Source organism: Panulirus ornatus, chromosome 35, assembly GCF_036320965.1.
Source record: "Panulirus ornatus isolate Po-2019 chromosome 35, ASM3632096v1, whole genome shotgun sequence".
Lineage (NCBI taxonomy): Eukaryota > Metazoa > Arthropoda > Malacostraca > Decapoda > Palinuridae > Panulirus > Panulirus ornatus.
In genome coordinates this window covers 242,879-262,883 of record NC_092258.1, presented here as the reverse complement: position 1 = coordinate 262,883, position 20,005 = coordinate 242,879, and the positions used below count along the sequence as shown (strand labels likewise).

Genomic DNA, 20,005 nt, shown 5'->3' with positions numbered 1-20,005 from the left:
GTATTTTGAAGGTTTGTTGAATGTCTTTGATGATAGAGTGGCAGATATAGGGTGTTTTGGTCGAGGTGGTGTGCAAAGTGAGAGGGTTAGGGAAAATGATTTGGTAAATAGAGAAGAGGTAGTAAAAGCTTCACGGAAGATGAAAGCCGGCAAGGCAGCAGGTTTGGATGGCATTACAGTGGAATTTATTAAAAAAGGTGGTGAATGTATTGTTGACTGGTTGGTAAGGTTAATATTTAATGTATGTGTGATACATGGTGAGGTGCCTGAGGATTGGCGGAATGCTTGCATAGTGCCATTGTACAAAGGCAAAGGGGATAAGAGTGAGTGCTCAAATTACAGAGGTATAAGTTTGTTGAGTATTCCTGGTAAATTATATGGGAGGGTATTGATTGAGAGGGTGAAGGTATGTACAGAGCATCAGATTGGGGAAGAGCAGTGTGGTTTCAGAAGTGGTGGAGGATGTGTGGATCAGGTGTTTGCTTTGAAGAAATACTTAGAAAAACAAATGGATTTGTATGTAGCATTTATGGATCTGGAGAAGGCATATGATAGAGTTGATAGAGATGCTCTGTGGAAGGTACTAAGAATATTTGGTGTGGGAGGCAAGTTGTTAGAAGCAGTGAAAAGTTTTTATCGAGGATGTAAGGCATGTGTACGTGTAGGAAGAGAGGAAAGTGGTTGGTTCTCAGTGAATGTAGGTTTGCGGCAGGGGTGTGTGATGTCTCCATGGTTGTTTAATTTGTTTATGGATGGGGTTGTTAGGGAGGTGAATGCAAGAGTTTCGGAAAGAGGGGCAAGTATGCAGTCTGTTGTGAATGAGAGAGCTTGGGAAGTGAGTCAGTTGTTGTTCGCTGATGATACAGCGCTGGTGGCTGATTCATGTAAGAAATTGCAGAAGCTGGTGACTGAGATTGGTAAAGTGTGTGAAAAAAGAAAGTTAAGAGTAAATGTGAATAAGAGCAAGGTTATTAGGTACAGTAGGGTTGAGGGTCAAGTCAATTGGGAGGTAAGTTTGAATGGAGAAAAACTGGAGGAAGTAAAGTGTTTTAGATATCTTGGAGTGGATCTGGCAGCGGATGGAACCATGGAAGCGGAAGTGAATCATAGGGTGGGGGAGAGGGCGAAAATTCTGAGAGCCTTGAAGAATGTTTGGAAGTCGAGAACATTATCTCGGAAAGCAAAAATGGGTATGTTTGAAGGAATAGTGGTTCCAACAATGTTGTATGGTTGCGAGGCGTGAGCTATGGATAGAGTTGTGCGCAGGAGGGTGGATGTGCTGGAAATGAGATGTTTGAGGACAACATGTGGTGTGAGGTGGTTTGATCGAGTAGGTAATGTAAGGGTAAGAGAGATGTGTGGAAATAAAAAAAGAGTGGTTGAGAGAGCAAAGAGGGTGTTTTGAAATGGTTTGGTCATATGGAGAAAATGAGTGAGGAAAGATTGACCAAGAGGATATATGTGTCGGAGGTGGAGGGAGCGAGGAGAAGTGGGAGACCAAATTGGAGGTGGAAAGATGAAGTTAAAAAGATTTTGAGTGATCGGGGCCTGAACATGCAGGAGGGTGAAAGGCGTGCAAGGAATAGAGTGAATTGGAACGATGTGGTATACCGGGGTCGACGTGCTGTTAATGGATTGAACCAGGGCATGTGAAGTGTCTGGGGTAAACCATGGAAGGTTGTGTGGGGCCTGGATGTGGAAAGGGAGCTGTGGTTTCGGTGCATTATTACATGAAAGCTAGAGACTGAGTGTGAACGAATGGGGCCTTTGGTGTCTTTTCCTAGCACTACCTCGCACATATGAGGGGGGAGGGGCTTGTTATTCCATGTTGTCGAGGGGGCGATGGGAACAAATAAAGGCAGACAGTATGAATTATGTTTTTTTTTTTTTTTTTTTTTTTTTTTTTATACTTTGTCGCTGTCTCCCGCGTTTGCGAGGTAGCGCAAGGAAACAGACGAAAGAAATGGCCCAACCCCCCCCATACACATGTACACACACACGTCCACACACGCAAATATACATACCCACACAGCCCTCCACGGCCCACCCCGGACGCTCCACATGCCCTGATTCAATCCACTGACAGCACGTCAACCCCTGTATACCACACCGCTCCAATTCACTCTATTCCTTGCCCTCCTTTCACCCTCCTGCATGTTCAGGCCCCGATCACACAAAATCCTTTTCACTCCATCTTTCCACCTCCAATTTGGTCTCCCTCTTCTCCTCGTTCCCTTCACCTCCGACACATATATCCTCTTGGTCAATCTTTCCTCACTCATTCTCTCCATGTGCCCAAACCATTTCAAAACACCCTCTTCTGCTCTCTCAACCACGCTCTTTTTATTTCCACACATCTCTCTTACCCTTACGTTACTTACTCGATCAAACCACCTCACACCACACATTGTCCTCAAACATCTCATTTCCAGCACATCCATCCTCCTGCGCACAACTCTATCCATAGCCCACGCCTCGCAACCATACAACATTGTTGGAACTACTATTCCTTCAAACATACCCATTTTTGCTTTCCGGGATAATGTTCTCGACTTCCACACATTTTTCAAGGCTCCCAAAATTTTCGCCCCCTCCCCCACCCTATGATCCACTTCCGCTTCCATGGTTCCATCCGCTGACAGATCCACTCCCAGATATCTAAAACACTTCACTTCCTCCAGTTTTTCTCCATTCAAACTCACCTCCCAATTGACTTGACCCTCAACCCTACTGTACCTAATAACCTTGCTCTTATTCACATTTACTCTTAACTTTCTTCTTCCACACACTTTACCAAACTCAGTCACCAGCTTCTGCAGTTTCTCACATGAATCCGCCACCAGCGCTGTATCATCAGCGAACAACAACTGACTCACTTCCCAAGCTCTCTCATCCCCAACAGACTTCATACTTGCCCCTCTTTCCAAGACTCTTGCATTTACCTCCCTAACAACCCCATCCATAAACAAATTAAACAACCATGGAGACATCACACACCCCTGCCGCAAACCTACATTCACTGAGAACCAATCACTTTCCTCTCTTCCTACACGTACACACGCCTTACATCCTCGATAAAAACTTTTCACTGCTTCTAACAACTTGCCTCCCACACCATATATTCTTAATACCTTCCACAGAGCATCTCTATCAACTCTATCATATGCCTTCTCCAGATCCATAAATGCTACATACAAATCCATTTGCTTTTCTAAGTATTTCTCACATACATTCTTCAAAGCAAACACCTGATCCACACATCCTCTACCACTTCTGAAACCACACTGCTCTTCCCCAATCTGATGCTCTGTACATGCCTTCACCCTCTCAATCAATACCCTCCCATATAATTTACCAGGAATACTCAACAAACTTATACCTCTGTAATTTGAGCACTCACTCTTATCCCCTTTGCCTTTGTACAATGGCACTATGCACGCATTCCGCCAATCCTCAGGCACCTCACCATGAGTCATACATACATTAAATAACCTTACCAACCAGTCAACAATACAGTCACCCCCTTTTTTAATAAATTCCACTGCAATACCATCCAAACCTGCTGCCTTGCCGGCTTTCATCTTCCGCAAAGCTTTTACTACCTCTTCTCTGTTTACCAAATCATTTTCCCTAACCCTCTCACTTTGCACACCACCTCGACCCAAACACCCTATATCTGCCACTCTGTCATCAGACACATTCAACAAACCTTCAAAATACTCATTCCATCTCCTTCTCACATCACCACTACTTGTTATCACCTCCCCATTTACGCCCTTCACTGAAGTTCCCATTTGCTCCCTTGTCTTACGCACCCTATTTACCTCCTTCCAGAACATCTTTTTATTCTCCCTAAAATTTACTGATAGTCTCTCACCCCAACTCTCATTTGCCCTTTTTTTCACCTCTTGCACCTTTCTCTTGACCTCCTGTCTCTTTCTTTTATACTTCTCCCACTCAATTGCATTTTTTCCCTGCAAAAATCGTCCAAATGCCTCTCTCTTCTCTTTCACTAATACTCTTACTTCTTCATCCCACCACTCACTACCCTTTCTAAACAGCCCACCTCCCACTCTTCTCATGCCACAAGCATCTTTTGCGCAATCCATCACTGATTCCCTAAATACATCCCATTCCTCCCCCACTCCTCTTACTTCCATTGTTCTCACCTTTTTCCATTCTGTACACAGTCTCTCCTGATACTTCTTCACACAGGTCTCCTTCCCAAGCTCACTTACTCTCACCACCTTCTTCACCCCAACATTCACTCTTCTTTTCTGAAAACCCATACTAATCTTCACCTTAGCCTCCACAAGATAATGATCAGACATCCCTCCCGTTGCACCTCTCAGCACATTGACATCCAAAAGTCTCTCTTTCGCACGCCTTTCAATTAACACGTAATCCAATAACGCTCTCTGGCCATCTCTCCTACTTACATAAGTATACTTATGTATATCTCGCTTTTTAAACCAGGTATTCCCAATCATCAGTCCTTTTTCAGCACATAAATCTACAAGCTCTTCACCATTTCCATTTACAACACTGAACACCCCATGCATACCAATTGCTATTGACGTTTGTGTGAATACATTGTACATTTCCTTTTCCATAGCCAGAGGTTGAACCATTATGTGACGTTCATTTTTTCATTCATTTCAAGCTAAAATTTTGTTTTCTAAATTGTTTCTTACATTTTTCATATGTATATATATGTGTGTGTGTGTGTGTGTGTGTGTGTGTGTGTGTGTGCGTGTGTGTGTGTGTGTGTGTATATATATATGTATATTATCCCTGGGGATAGGGGTGAAAGAATACTTCCCACGTATTCCTCGCGTGTCGTAGAAAGCGACTAGAGGGGACGGGAGCGGGGGGCCGGAAATCCTCCCCTCCTTGTATTAACTTTCTAAAATGGGAAACAGAAGAAGGAGTCACGCGGGGAGTGCTCATCCTCCTCGAAGGCTCAGAGTGGGGTGCCTAAATGTGTGTGGATGTAACCAAGATGTGAAAAAAGGAGAGATAGGTAGTATGTTTGAGGAAAGGAACCTGGATATTTTGGCTCTGAGTGAAACGAAGCTCAAGGGTAAAGGGGAAGAGTGGTTTGGAAATGTCTGGGGAGTGAAGTCAGGGGTTAGTGAGAGGACAAGAGCAAGGGAAGGAGTAGCAATACTCCTGAAACAGGAGTTGTGGGAGTATGTGATAGAATGTAAGAAAGTAAATTCTCGATTAATATGGGTAAAATTGAAAGTTGATGGAGAGAGGTGGGTGATTATTGGTGCATATGCACCTGGGCATGAGAAGGAAGATCATGAGAGGCAAGTGTTTTGGGAGCAGCTAAATGAGTGTGTTAGCGGTTTTGATGCACGAGACCGGGTTATAGTGATGGGTGATTTGAATGCAAAGGTGAGTAATGTGACAGTTGAGGGAATAATTGGTATGAATTATGTACATGTGTATATATGTATATGTCGGTGTGTGTATATATATATGTGTACATTGAGATGCATAGGTATGTATATTTGCGTGTGTGGACGTGTATGTATATACATGTGTATGTGGGCGGGTTGGGCCATTCTTTCGTCTGTTTTCTGTCTGCGCTACCTCGCTAACGCGGGAGACAAAAGAGAGAAATATAAGTCAGTTGATATACATCGAAGAGACGAAGCTAGGACGCCATTTGGTAAACATGTGATTGTCCAAAACATGTTACACTTTCGTGCAATATTCACATCATTTGTGGAGAACACAAGAGAGAAATATAAGTCACTTGATATGCAATGAAGAGACGTAGCTAGGACGCTATTTGGTACCAAATGGCGTCCTAGCTAGTCTTAGATTTAGTGGGCTTTTCATAGCAACGTTTGGACGTGTTGCTTTAAGTTTTCCTATTTTTTTCTCATTGGATCAAATGAAGCAGACGTGTTTTCCTTCTGATTATTTATTCTTATTACTAAGACTTTCTGATGTTTATTACTTCTCAGTTCAGGGCATCATCTGCTTAGAAACAGGTACCAAGAATGTTACGGTCTCTCTTGCTGAACTGCGCATCGTGATTATCATGTGTGCATACCATTTTTGTGACCTAACAGATATCACGTTACATGTTAGGTGTAATTTGAAAGCTTGGAAGCCTCATGACTGCGTGAATTAACGTCCTAAATTTGAGATTTATGAAAATTCACGTTAGTGCATCAGAGAAAAATAATAATTTGATATATTTTCAACAGAGTGAGGACCTCCGGCGTAAGGCGGAGGACCTAGAGAAGCTGCAGCAGTTGAACGAGAAAAGAAGTTCTTCACTGGCTAACGACACAACTGCTTTTGACAATACCATCCGAGATCTCAAGGCCAAGTAAGATTAAGGACTTATTCACATATGTTTAAGTTATGTATTGTATGAGTGAATACATTCAAATGTAACGAAAAGGTTTATAATAAGTAGATGTTCTCTGATCCATGTAGGGAGCACAAACCATAAACTTTAGTTTTACCTAAAAGTAATACATTTCCATTTTCCTTCAAAACAAAATTGAAGGCTACACTACAGTATCTCATAATTTGATGTAGTGGGTGGGGAGGGGGGATTTGTTCCCTGATTTGAAAGAATATATTTACTACGTAATGGCGGAGTCAATACTTGAGGAGTTTTTAACAAAATCTGTCAAAAAATATGACTATGATATAACTGTAATTACAATTTCATACTAACAATATAACTTTCCTTTTTCTATGCCAGACTTTCATCTAGTGAGAAGACCCACAAAACTGACCTCACTAAAATCAAGATGAAATATGACTCTAAGCTTAAGGCAATGACGGAGGAGGTGTCGACCTTAACACAACATATGACCAAGTACAGACGCGAGCGAGACACTTACAAGGAGATGTTGGACGGCACGCAACGAACCTTGGCAGAGCTGAAGGGCACCACCCCGTACAGGGCCTCACGGGCCGACAACGCCAGTGAGGTAAACCACTGGCCGACAGGGAGAGGGTTGGAGGGTGGCTGGCAGGGTGAGGGTTGGAGGGTGGCCGGCAAGGGTGAGGGTTGGAGGGTGACCGGCAGGGTGAGGGTTGGAGTGGTGTCGTGGTTCTTATGTTGTAGCATAAATGGAAACAGGCAACATACATATAGGTTGCGTACATATGTGTGTACAAACACGTGAGACAGTTTTACACACACACACACACACACACACACACACACACTGAAAGTATTAGAGACGGGTCCACTCCCTGTAAAGTGCATCTAAGTAATTACAAATACATGATTACGCAGAGGAGATATATGATGTATAGTTTGATAACGGATTATAACGAGGACTGTAAGTCCTCGTTATAATCCTTGATTGTTGTTACTTGGATAAAAGAATATAAGAATGTAAAAGACTAGTTAGAAAAGCAGAGGCTATAGATTCCAAAGAATGGTAGGAATGAAATATACGGAAAAAAAGAAATGGGAATCCTTAGAAAGTAAGCATGAGAGCTGGGGACTAGAAATGTGAGGGATTAAGGTAAAAATACGAGAAATGACTAGGATCTTGGAGAATAACAATTTTGAATTAACTGTATAGTGAGTAAAGTCAGATTTTTTCAAGTTTTGTTACTTTGATGTAATATTATAGACTTTTAAGAGACTGACAGGTTCGATAATCAAATTACGTCTTTCATGAAAAAAAAGTTGAACTTCAAATGTTATTAAGAACTGTCTTCCATAAATGTGTTTAAATGTGTAGAATCTTTGGAAGTCCCATTCTATCCCTTGCATGTCCATCGTCACCACTTCTACTTCTAAAGACAAATCAACAGAGCTCTTGCATATCTTTATCATATGCATATCTTTATCATATGCATATCTTTTAATGTTAGCTGTACTGGATCCCTCCCCGCTGCAATCCCTCAATGCACCTCCAAAAGCACCCTCTAAAGAGCACTTGAGTCTGTTGATCTGGCCAAGAGTTAAGTAACATACCTTTTACTCATAGATTGCGGAGGTCCAGCGCCAGGCGGGCCGTAAGGTAACTAAGGATAGGATGATCAAGTTATCTCCACTCCTACTACTGGCTGGGTTCTCCCATCCTGACGAGGCTCTCATTTGATATAGTCAAGGATCAAATTTTAATCAAAAGCTCATTTGATATCTTACTTATTGTTTTCTTGTGATAAATCATGCACGAGATTTACACTTTCAGCATACACTATAAATATAGGAGATACTTGGAAAGTGAGTGGCTCCTCACTTTTGTGTCGTGGCTGAACTTCTGTACTGTGGACACCTCCCAGTACACAGTTCACTTCCTCAAGCGTTCATGAACATGCATTATTTTCGTATATTATTTTTGTATACTCTAAGTATAAGGAAACAAGGTTAGATATACATATTAGTCAAATTGTAAAATTCTGATACTTTACATGATATTCAAGAGCCAAGGATCAGGACGGGGGTTCTCTTCTAATGGCTAACAATATGGTCTTTTCGCATTAGTTACGTTCTTTCATGTGTTTTGTTATAGCCAGCACTAGCAAAGCTTGATGTCCTAAAATACTGGAGAGATTGGAATACTCCTTTCCAGACCAAACTGTTACAGTGTAATGCTAGAGACTTTGTGAAACTGAGCTTCGGCTCGGCCACGTTTTCTACAATTCTTTCAGTGGAATTACTCCTCAAGATCTCACGTGGTCTTTCCAGTATCACCAGTTCTGTATACGCACAGTAAGTTCTTCTGCTGCTGTTCATCAAACAGTATGAAAATATTAGTAAACTATGATGAAACTGGCGCGGCTGTTGTTGACGGCGAGGTATCCAGTTTTACTGTCTGAAGCTGACACAACGACTCATCAAACTCAGCAGTGTCGCAAGCTCATACAAAGAAACATCGATCTTTAGTCTGTTGTAAGCTCATACAGTGAAACATTAGACCTTGCTATGATGATGTTTTTAGCTCACACCACTGGATGGGTTTGAATACTGGTCAGCTTGCTCAGTCTGTTTCACCAGTCTCGAGTCACTTGAGAGAAGCTTTTGTATGAAGCTGTGTTAACTCGAGTGTCCTATTCCTTCCCGATGACAACCTTTTTAGTGTTCTGCTTCTTGGATTAGACCTAAACTAAAAGCTAAATAGCAGCTAAAATAATCTCTTTGAACTGCTCCATTTGTGGTGGCTACGTCTAGTATCCAAACAGTAACATCTTGAAAATCTCGTGAAGCCATTATCAACTTAAAACATCGTCAAATAAGTAATTTTTGTAAGGTACAGTGCTTAAAGAACTTATCATTTAGAAGGTAATTGGTTATTTCTGTTAATTCCATTTTCATTAGCCTTAACATTCTTGAAATAGCCATCTGCTGTTTACCTAACTTGGCATATTTAGAGAAGATAGAGACTAACTCGAGCGTTCGTGCGGATACGACTGCTACCCTACAGGCTCACCAGCACCTGCTAGAGACGCAGGAGATGCAGGCCCAGATCACAGAGTTCGAGGACAAGCTGGCCGACGCACGACTGGAAAATACGAAACTCAAGAACGAAGTCATCGACCAAAAGACTAATTTTGAAATTCAGCTGTGTGACCTGCAGACCAAACTCAACGAGGTGAGAGGGGCTAATATTGAGGGAAGTAAGGTTTGCTATTTCCATATGTTAGCGAAAATCGTGCAGTACAAAAAAGGAATGACAAATGTATAAAGTAGATTTTAGAATACTAATTTATGTGAAAACCATGATCTAAGCATAATATTCCTTAAGTATCACTGCGGTCTAGAATATAAAGGGAAAATTATGGATTATTACATGACAAATTGTTTGATGTATGTAAATTTACAAACTATGTTTTTTATAATCATGAAGAATTTCCTTAAATGTTTCATAAATGTTGAAGATAGAGATTTTTGTACGAATCTGGTTGTAATATCTTTATCACAGATAACTGAAAAAGTATGCATTGCTGCCACGAAATTTACGGTGGCTGTTTTGTCTGACAGTTCCCGTGGAGTGCTTCAAGGAATATGTTGACTCAATTTCCTAATGGTTTTTACAATGGGTAATGAATTCTCATATCATCTGTAAAGTTTTAATTTTTTTCTTATATGTCCACTTGAATTTAACCCTACAGTACGAGGAGGACCGACTCCTAGGTGGTGGGAGCCGGCGAGTGCCTGGCCTTAGAACGCGGCTGGAGCTCAACTGGCAGAAGGAGCGAGAGGAACAGCAGCGGCTCATCCAAGAGACTACCACGCTCGCTAAAGATCTCCGACAGGTAAGATCGAGCTAGGTTACTGTGGAGGCCTTCAGCACACACCTTTCCGCACCTTATGCATCGAGAAAGATGAAGGCTGGCCTTATGGTATGATGTCTATTCATTCTGGGCATAGCCTCAGCTACCACAGGTGCCAGAAAGTTAGATATCTCAGTTCAGATATAGTTTTCCAAAAAAGATTAACTTTTACCATTCTTGCATTAGCCGAAATGGCACAGGCAAAAGCATGCCCAGCCTTTGCCTCTCGGATTGTTTAAGGTGAAAAAGATAGAGATGCTTATCATAGTCAATTCTCGTACGACACAGAAACTATGAAAATTAGCATTCAGATGCGCGCAGATCCAGGCCTTAGTGGCCGGAAAACACGCACCTGTAGAACAGAGAGAGGGAAGGAACATCAGTGTGGAAAAAGATTGCCGAAGAGAAGTGACAGGAGGAAGGATTCTGATTCACTTTTGGCTGCGAAAGAGGTGGAGAATGAGCCATCCCAGATAAAGCGTAGCTGCTGAGAAGAAAGATCATTTTGGCTCCTATACAACATCCCACGCTTTTGAAAAGATTTTCTGATGTATAATTTGCGGGGCTTCCAGAACTGATTGAGGATTCATTAATCTTTTAAACACTCAGTCACTATCCTACCCCTTGCCTACTATACTGAGGACATTTGTTACTCCGTAATTTTTACATCATTTTTACATCAGTTACTGACGTTGTCAAATCATCACCTAAATGAGAACTTTTACATGCTTTAATGCACATTTGCCAGGTCCACTTAGCAGCAGTTTCATCTTATTCTTCACCACCTCGCTCATCACTCCGTTTATACACCCAACATTCAATCATTTTAGAACATTGTTGCTATTTTCACTTCCTTTACAATATCTTTCTCCCTTATCTACCTTTTTCTCACCTCCTTACCTCTGCTTCTAACGTACCATTTATTGGTACGTGTTTTTCATCGTCATCACTTGGTTCTTTAAAGTGTCCTCCTCATCTCTTACAAACCTCATCCTTTACTACTAGTAATCTCTCCGACTTGTCTAATATATCTGCATTCGTTATACATGCCTCCCTTCAACACTTATTCCTTTCCTACCAGAATAACTTGCTACTTTCGTCCAAGATCCTCGTTTGGTTTCCTTTTATTGATTTATACGATCCTTTCAACTCTTTTCGACTTTGTCCTCCATTTACCACTATCTTCAGGAATACTTCGTAAGCATCTGCGTCCAAACTGTCGTTTATTTTCTCAGACAGCTTCCTTAAGTCTTCATTCAACTATGGTGTACTTTTCTTTCCTCAACCTGGACACGAAATGCCACACACCTCCTTGACAGTCTCGACTAAAGCAGTCTTGAACTGATTTTGGTGTGCAAATGGTCTTGAACTGCACTTAGATCACCTGAGCCTCACTCCCAAACTATTTCGGATCCTCTGAGTTTTCATCCAATTTCTATTAGAAGGCATGTTGCACCTTTTCATTCTTCAGTTTTTCCACATCTGTTTTTCTCATTTTCTTAATCATATCAAAAAATATATACCATTAACCACAATTAACGTACATATTCCTACCGCATGATATGACAAACCCTCTCCTAGACAGCACACCTTGGCATTACTTAGCATATTCCTTCTGGTAAAACAAAAAAGTAATGCTTTTGTTAACGTCCTTCTTGTGGATGTAACATGTATCATCATCATCACTTTCATGTTTAAAGTATATGATTGGAACCCTTAAGCCTGCTGATGCACACATTTCATCCACTCTTCCACCTTTGTCATTTGTATATGTGACCCTCCTTCACTCTGTCTCCACTGATGCATAAGTCACCCATTACACATAGATTCTCTCCTGGCTCTGTATCCATACTGCTTTCTCAGATTCTCCTCGGAAGGTATCCGTACCTCCTTCTTGTTTTTTATCATATGGCGCATGTGTAGTCATACTTGAACTTGACAACTAGTTGCACTCAAACATCTTTAGAAACCATTCATGCTATATCACTGGTACCACACCTCTTACATAGCCATCTTACAGGTTTGGCCTCACACCCTGCACTCCATCCCATTTAGTTGGAGCAGCTCACTGCTGCTCCCTCAGCCTCACTTTTCTGGCTTTTCACGAGACCGTAGTGGCTCACTCATCCAGTCTCCGGACAGATGCTTTTTTTTTGGCGAATGACACATTTCTCATTTGTTGTTCCGTCAGACGCTGTACGAGGTAGAGAGGGAGCGGGACCTGGAGAAGCTGGAGGCCAAGAGAAAAATTGAACAGCTCAAGAAGACAGTGGGGCAGGAGACTTCCGACACTAAAACTAAAGTTCAGGAGGTGAGTCTCAGCGAAAGGTAGACCAACTTTTTTGTCCCTGCCACCCTATCGCGGCCGCTGTCGCCCTACCACAACCGATGCCACCCTATACCACCAATACCATCTCACCACGACCGCTGACACGCAGCTACGACCTATGCTACCCAACCACTATCGCTGACACCATACCATCACCACTCCTACACTACCATGGCTGCTACCACACTATCACCACTGCTGAAACAATAGCATCACTGATGCCACTTTACCACGGCTGCTGCCACCCTACCACCACTGCTGACAATTTACCAACACCTTTGCTACCCTACCATAGACCATGATACCCATCTACTGCCCCTGACACCCTGTCGCAGCCGCTGCCTCCCTACTTAGTGTCCTTGTCATCTTACCAACATTGCTGCCACCCTACTGCCATCGCTGTCGCCCTCCTATCATCACCACCACCCTTCCACCGTTGCTGCCACTCCAAAGCCATTGTTACCACTCTACCTCTATAATGCTACCCTATCAACATCGTTGCGACCTCACGACTATCGCTGCTACCCTATCATCACCAGTGGCACCTTACCACCATCAATGCTACCTACTGACATCATTTCCGCATTACCACCATCGATGCCAACCTACCACCGCAACGGCTACCTTACCACCACAGCTGCCACTCCTCTACTACAGATTCCGTCCTATCACCACGTATTCATGAAAATATAGGGGTCAAACAGATCACACTGTCATTTTGTACTTTTATGAATGACAACAGACGCAGAATGCAAGGGACCGTCAGCGAAACGTTAACGTCAGCATCATGATCCTTGCAAACCCTCAACATTACAATCAGAAACAGTTGAAGTAATGTCTATCAGTATCATTTTTTCCTTACACAGACTGTTTACAAGAACTCTTTCATGAGCTTTCATGAGCTTTCATAAGCTCCTTTACAGACCATCATCATAATTTCCCTTGCAAGGCATCAGCATGATATCTCGGACCATAATCCTCCTCACACGCCATCAACATAGACTCCTTCACATGTCATCAACATAGTCTCCTCCACATATCATAAAAGTGACCTTGAGCACAGAGGTATCAACATAATTTCCTTCAGGGACTTTGCAATCTTCCATCACGACCATCATTATGGCCTCGCTCAGTGACTTGAGGTACAATCTTCACATACTACCCACATGATATCCCTCCCATAAAGCCAACACAATCATCCTCTCAGAGTCTTGACATGATCTTGATGGGCCATTTAAGTAACTTCCTCACCAGCCACAACCATTATTCCCACAGCTGCAGCGGGATCTGCATGAGCTGCGGGAGGCTCACGCTAAGCTGCGGCAAATCAACGAGAAGTTGCGAAGGGAGAAGGACCGCACGGAGGTAGAGCGGGAGGCCATGCGCGACAAGTACCTGGGCTCCTCCAGGGAGCATCTCAATCAACAGGTCAAGATGGAGAGACTCATGGACGAGGTGAGACAGACCTATGTTGGGGTAAGCAGGGCTGGGCAAGAAAGGGCACACGAGAGATGGAAGGAGTACAGAGTACGAAAAAAGGGAAAGGATGGGTAAACGCCTGTTTACAGCTCTACCTCCAACTTTGGTATCGTCAGCAAATTTGGAGATCTTAGATATGATACCTAGTTCTAGGTCATTAATGTATCTTATGGAAAAAATGGGGCCTAGGACCGACCCCTGTGGCATGCCACTCGTTGTCTAGCTCTGAGACTTTCTTCTTGTAAGCCAGTCTCTGATCCATGTACAGAGTTCTTCACCGATTCTGTGTGCTTTGAGTTTATATAAAAGTCTCTTGTGAGGTACTTTATCGAAAGCCTTTTGGAAATCAAAATACATTAAATTAGACTGTAGTTTTTCGTCCCAGTTCTGATAAAGAACATTTAAAAATTCCAGCAAATTCGTCAGGCAGGATCATTTACAGCGGACACCGTGTTGGTTGTTCGATATGATTAATAGGTTCCACTGCAACACCATTCAAACCCGCCGCCTTGCCGGTTTCCATCTTCCGCAAAGCTTTCGCTACCTCTTCTCTGTTTACCAAACCCTTCTTCCTGACCCTCTCGCTTCGCACACTACCTCGACCAAAACACACTATATCTGCCACTTTTATCATCAAACCCATTCAACAAACCTTCAAAATACTCGCTCCATCTCCTTCTCACTTCACCACCACTTTTTATTGCCTCCCCTTTAGCCCCCTTCACCGATATTCCCATCTGTTTATTTTGTCTTATGTACTTTATTCACCTCCTTCCAAAACATTTTATTCTCCGTAAAATTTAATGATACTCTCTCACTCCAACTCTCATTAGCTATATTTTTCACCTCTTGCACCTTTCTTTTGACCTCCTGCCTCTTTCTTTCATACATCTCTGTCATTTGCACTATTTCCCTGCAAAAATCGTCCAAATGCCTTTCTCTTCTCACTTCTCACTTCTTCATCCCACCACTCACTACCTTTCTAATCTGCCCACCTCCCACCTTTCTCAAGCCACAAGCATCTTTTGCGTAAGCCATCACTGCTTCCCTAAATACATCCCATTCCTCCCTTACTCTCCTCGCACACATGAGGGGGGAGGAGGATGGTATTCCATGTGTGGCGAGGTGGCGATGGGAATGAATAAAGGCAGGCAGTGTGAATTATGTGCATGGGTATATATGTATATGTCTGTGTGTGTATATATATGTGTACATTGAGATGTATAGGTATGTATATTTGCGTGTGTCGACGTGTGTGTATATACATGTGTATGGGGGTGGGTTGGGCCATTTCTTTCTTCTGTTTCCTTGCGCTACCTCGCAAATGCGGGAGACAGCGACAAAGCGAAATAATAATAAAAAAAAAGAAATATATATATATGTAATTAGGTACAGTAGGGTTGAGGGTCAAGTCAATTGGGAGGTAAGTTTGAATGGAGAAAAACTGGAGGAAGTAAAGTGTTTTAGATATCTGGGAGTGGATCTGGCAGCGGATGGAACCATGGAAGCGGAAGTAGATCATAAGGTGGGGGAGGGGGCGAAAATCCTGGGAGCCTTGAAGAATGTGTGGAAGTCGAGAACATTATCTCGGAAAGCAAAAATGGGTATGTTTGAAGGAATAGTGGTTCCAACAATGTTGTATGGTTCCGAGGCGTGGGCTATGGATAGAGTTGTGCGCAGGAGGCTGGATGTGCTGGAAATGAGATGTTTGAGGACAATGTGTGGTGTGAGGTGGCTTGATCGAGTAAGTAACGTAAGGGTAAGAGAGATGTGTGGAAATAAAAATAGTGTGGTTGAGAGAGCAGAAGAGGGTGTTTTGAAATGGTTTGGGCACATGGAGATAATGAGTGAGGAAAGATTGACCAAGAGGATATATGTGTCGGAGGTGGAGGGAACGAGGAGAAGTGGGAGACCAACTTGGAAGTGGAAAGATGGAGTGAAAAAGATTTTGTGTGATCGGGGCCTGAACATGCAGGAGGGTGAAAGGAGGACAAGGAATAGAGTGAATTGGATCGATGTGGTATACCGGGGTTGACGTGCTGTCAGTGGATTGAATCAGGGCATGTGAAGCGTCTGGGGTGAACCATGGAAAGCTGTGTAGGTATGTATATTTGCGTGTGTGGACGTATGTATATACATGTGTATGGGGGTGGGTTGGGCCATTTCTTTCGTCTGTTTCCTTGCGCTACCTCGCAAACGCGGGAGACAGCGACAAAGCAAAAAGAAAAAAAAAAAAAAAAATATATATATATATATATATATATATATATAGATATATATACTTGATCACCGTTTTTCATGTTATGCCCAATTCACCGAAAGCACAGCACACCATCCACAAACAGGCCCCACAGGCCTTTCCATGGCTTTCTCCGCCGCTTCACACCCCCTTGTTCAGTCCATAGATAACACGTCAACCCCTGTATGCCCCATCGTTCCAATTCTTTCTATTCTTTGCATGATTTCTACCCTTCTGTATGTTCAGGCCCCGATCGCTCAAAATCTTTGTCGATTCATCCTTCCTTTTGTGGGAGATGGAGTGGAAATTCGGGAAACACAGGGATAACTGGCTGTTAACTTTAAGTCCGACTTACTGTACTGCAGCTTCCCTGTGAAAATATACCACCATATGAAGACTATCTGAAGTGGAATCAGATTTAGGGATAAGGTCCATGCAGTTGAGCCGGAATAGCTGTACTTCAACAAGACTTGTGGAGTGTAGTTTGGCTACAGGAGAGATTGATGAAGCAATACCGACCAGCCTTTTACCCAGGAACATCATTATCATTCTTCTGTAATATCTGAAAATGTCTTGAAACAATGTAGCCTCTACTGTATGATTAACTTTGTAGGAATATCCCGCACAACATACCAGTATATCTAAAGTCTTCTTGAAGAGCCTCTTCGCTTTGACCGTAATCAATGTTCCCTCCGCCATATCCTCAAGCACATTACACTCAGGGTTCATTGCGCTTTCTAGGATCTACACGTCGTCGGTATACCTTTATCTGGTGTGTTTGTTTTCCTTTCGTGTCTGAGAAATTATGTAGTTATGTACTGACTGGTCAGTTTTTATTTGTCTCTACATGTCTGCATCATTTCAGTATCCATGGAGGTCCGTCTACACGCGTGCCTATACTTGTGTTTATCAGCATGTCATTTAAAGATTTGTTTTGCGTGTGTTTCTTCTTTTTCACGGTTTATCGCATTCTTATATTCACTTTATGTTCTGTTACTTGACGACTTGACCTCTCTCCCATTTTAGATTTTTCTTCCAGATTGTGCACTTCTATCTGTTGCCTGTACTTCTTGTTCTCTTACCTGTGTCCTGAAATGATAGATGATCAGACCAAGAGTATAACTCTATATTAATAAGCATTATAAGATTCCGGATAGTCTTTCTCGACTAAGTAATGTTCTTGATTGTCAGATGAGGAAGGTGAAAGACTTGGCTCCGCTCGTGCTAGGGGAGGGCATCGACGGTCGTGACGGCTCCCTCTCCAAGCTCCGTAAGTATCCTACTACAACCTTTTCCTGGCCTAACCTTGGCCTTATCTTGAATTGACAAAACACTGTGTCAGTTCAGTATCATGCTTAACCCTATCATAATCTGAGTTCATGAAGATTGGACCCTGTAATAAGTAGTTTCTAGCTGAATTTACTATGAATTGATCTAACCTCACCATATCTTAAGCCATTAAGGCAACCTTGCCTTTTGTTAACTGGACATCATACAGTTAAGGTAAAGTTAATGCAGATTAAATTGACAATAACGCTCTTCTTTTTCCGTGTCGTCTAGGGGCACGACAAACACTAAGGGAATCTCTCTCAGTAATGTCTCGCATCGTTTGGAAGAGTTACGTTCAGTGTACAGTTGATTCTAATTCTTCCCGGGATGCGAAACTCCGATATTCTAAGGTCGCTTAACTTTGGAGGATCAGAGAAATTTTTAAGTTATTAAATGTGATGAGAGGATGTCATAGGCAAATTGGGACGTAGACACCAAACGTAACCTAACCTCACGTTATCTAATCTAAACCTATTACATCTGAATCAATCCAGACGTCGCCACCACTGCTTTTGCAGTGGATGTACAGATCTGACATATTAACTGATCAATATCAGGTTGAAGAACATTCTCCATCTGGCGTCAGTACTGCAGACTTGTCACGATCTTTTGTCGCATACTCACAATCAGTCTGTAGAAGGCTGCGAGGATTTGTGTTACTCTTCTCACTTGGAAAACTGCCACATTTTCTCGAAGACTAACGGCACGTTACGATGCCAAAACTTCCCTAAAGCAAACTTTTGACTAGATTCTAACGAAATAGAAGATACTATCATGGAAGATACGCAAATTACATCACAACTTTCCTCGTCTTTTACTTGAAATATTGCCAAAAAATCTGTCTCATCACAATGGGTTCCGGGACTAGAGGGAATGACCTTTAATGGTATATTCAAGATATATTTTGAACTGACATTTGTCTTGACAGTTTTTTTATTCCTAGTACTTATTGAATTGCCTCTTCGTTTTCTCAGATTTTGTTATATATTCATAGGTTTGATAAATTTTTACATAACAAATAGCATTACAAGAAACACACACACACACACACACACACACACACACACACACACACACACACACACATATATATATATATATATATATATATATATATATATATATATATATATATATATATATATATATATATAAATTCAGTCACCAGCTTCTGCAGTTTCTCACCCGAATCAGCCACCGGCGCTGTATCATCATTGAACAACAACCGACTCACTTCCCAAGCCCTCTCATCCACAACAGACTGCATACTTGCCCCTCTCTCCAGAATTCTTGCACTCACCTCCCAAACAACGCCATCCATAAACAAATTAAACAACCATGGAGACATCACGCACCCCTGCCGCAAACCAACATTCACTGGGAACCAATCACTTTCTTCTTTTCGTACTCGTACACATGCCTTGTATCCTCGGTAAAAACGTTTCACTGCTTCTAGCAACTTACCTCCCACACCACATACACTTAATACCTTCGTCAGAGCATCTCTATCAACTCTATTATATCCCTTCTTCAGATCCATAAATGCTACATACAGTTCCATCTGTTTTTCAAAGTATTTCTCATATACATTCTTCAAAGCAAACACCTGATACACACATCCTCTACCACTTCTGAAACCACACTGCTCTTCCCCAATCTGACGTTCTATACATGCCTTCACCCTCTCAATCAATACCTTCCCATATCATTTCCCAGGAATACTCGACAAACTTATACCTCTGTAATTTGAACATCACCTTAATCCCCTTTGCTTTTGTACAATGGCACTATGCATGCATTCCGCCGATCCTCAGGCACTTCATTATAAATCATACATACAATGAATATCCTCATCAACCAGTCAACAACACAGTCACCCCGCTGCAATGCCATCAAAACCTGCCGCCTTGCCGGCTTTCACACATCTAAAGTGTGTGAAAAAAAAAAGCTGAGAGTAAATGTGAATAAGAGCAAGGTTATTTTTTTCAGTAGGGTTGAGGGACAAGTTAATTGGGAGGTAAGCTTGAATGGAGGAAAACTGGAGGAAGTGAAGTGTTTCAGTTATCTGGGAGTGGATTTAGCAGCGGATAGAACCATGGAAGCGGAAGTGAGTCACAGAGTGGGGGAGGAGGAGAGAGATCTGGGAGCGTTGAAGAATGTATGGAAGGCGAGAACGTTATCTCGGAGAGCAAAATTGGGTATGTTTGAAGGAATAGTGGTTCCAACTATGTTATATGGTTTCGAGGCGTGGCCTATAGATAGGATTGTGCGGAGGAGGATGGATGTGTTGGAAATGAGATGTTTGAGGACAATATGTGGTGTGAGGTGGTTTGATCGAGTAAGTAATGAAAGGG

The 20,005-nt window shown here is 42.3% G+C and overlaps 1 protein-coding gene across 21 annotated transcripts in view; it reads left to right on the top strand.

The window, feature by feature from the left end:
* LOC139760042 (uncharacterized) overlaps nucleotides 1–20,005 on the top strand; it is a 174,099-nt gene that overhangs the window by 119,937 nt on the left and 34,157 nt on the right. For 19 of the 21 annotated variants that reach the window (XM_071682784.1, XM_071682797.1, XM_071682792.1 and 16 more), the window contains 8 exons: nucleotides 6,228–6,352; nucleotides 6,737–6,968; nucleotides 7,986–8,018; nucleotides 9,426–9,593; nucleotides 10,114–10,257; nucleotides 12,467–12,586; nucleotides 13,880–14,059; nucleotides 17,514–17,592. In XM_071682784.1, the coding sequence (XP_071538885.1) occupies nucleotides 6,228–6,352; nucleotides 6,737–6,968; nucleotides 7,986–8,018; nucleotides 9,426–9,593; nucleotides 10,114–10,257; nucleotides 12,467–12,586; nucleotides 13,880–14,059; nucleotides 17,514–17,592 (1,081 nt within the window). The remainder of the gene's footprint in view (nucleotides 1–6,227; nucleotides 6,353–6,736; nucleotides 6,969–7,985; nucleotides 8,019–9,425; nucleotides 9,594–10,113; nucleotides 10,258–12,466; nucleotides 12,587–13,879; nucleotides 14,060–17,513; nucleotides 17,593–20,005) is intronic. The other 2 variants (XM_071682794.1, XM_071682779.1) reach the window with 1 other exon arrangement.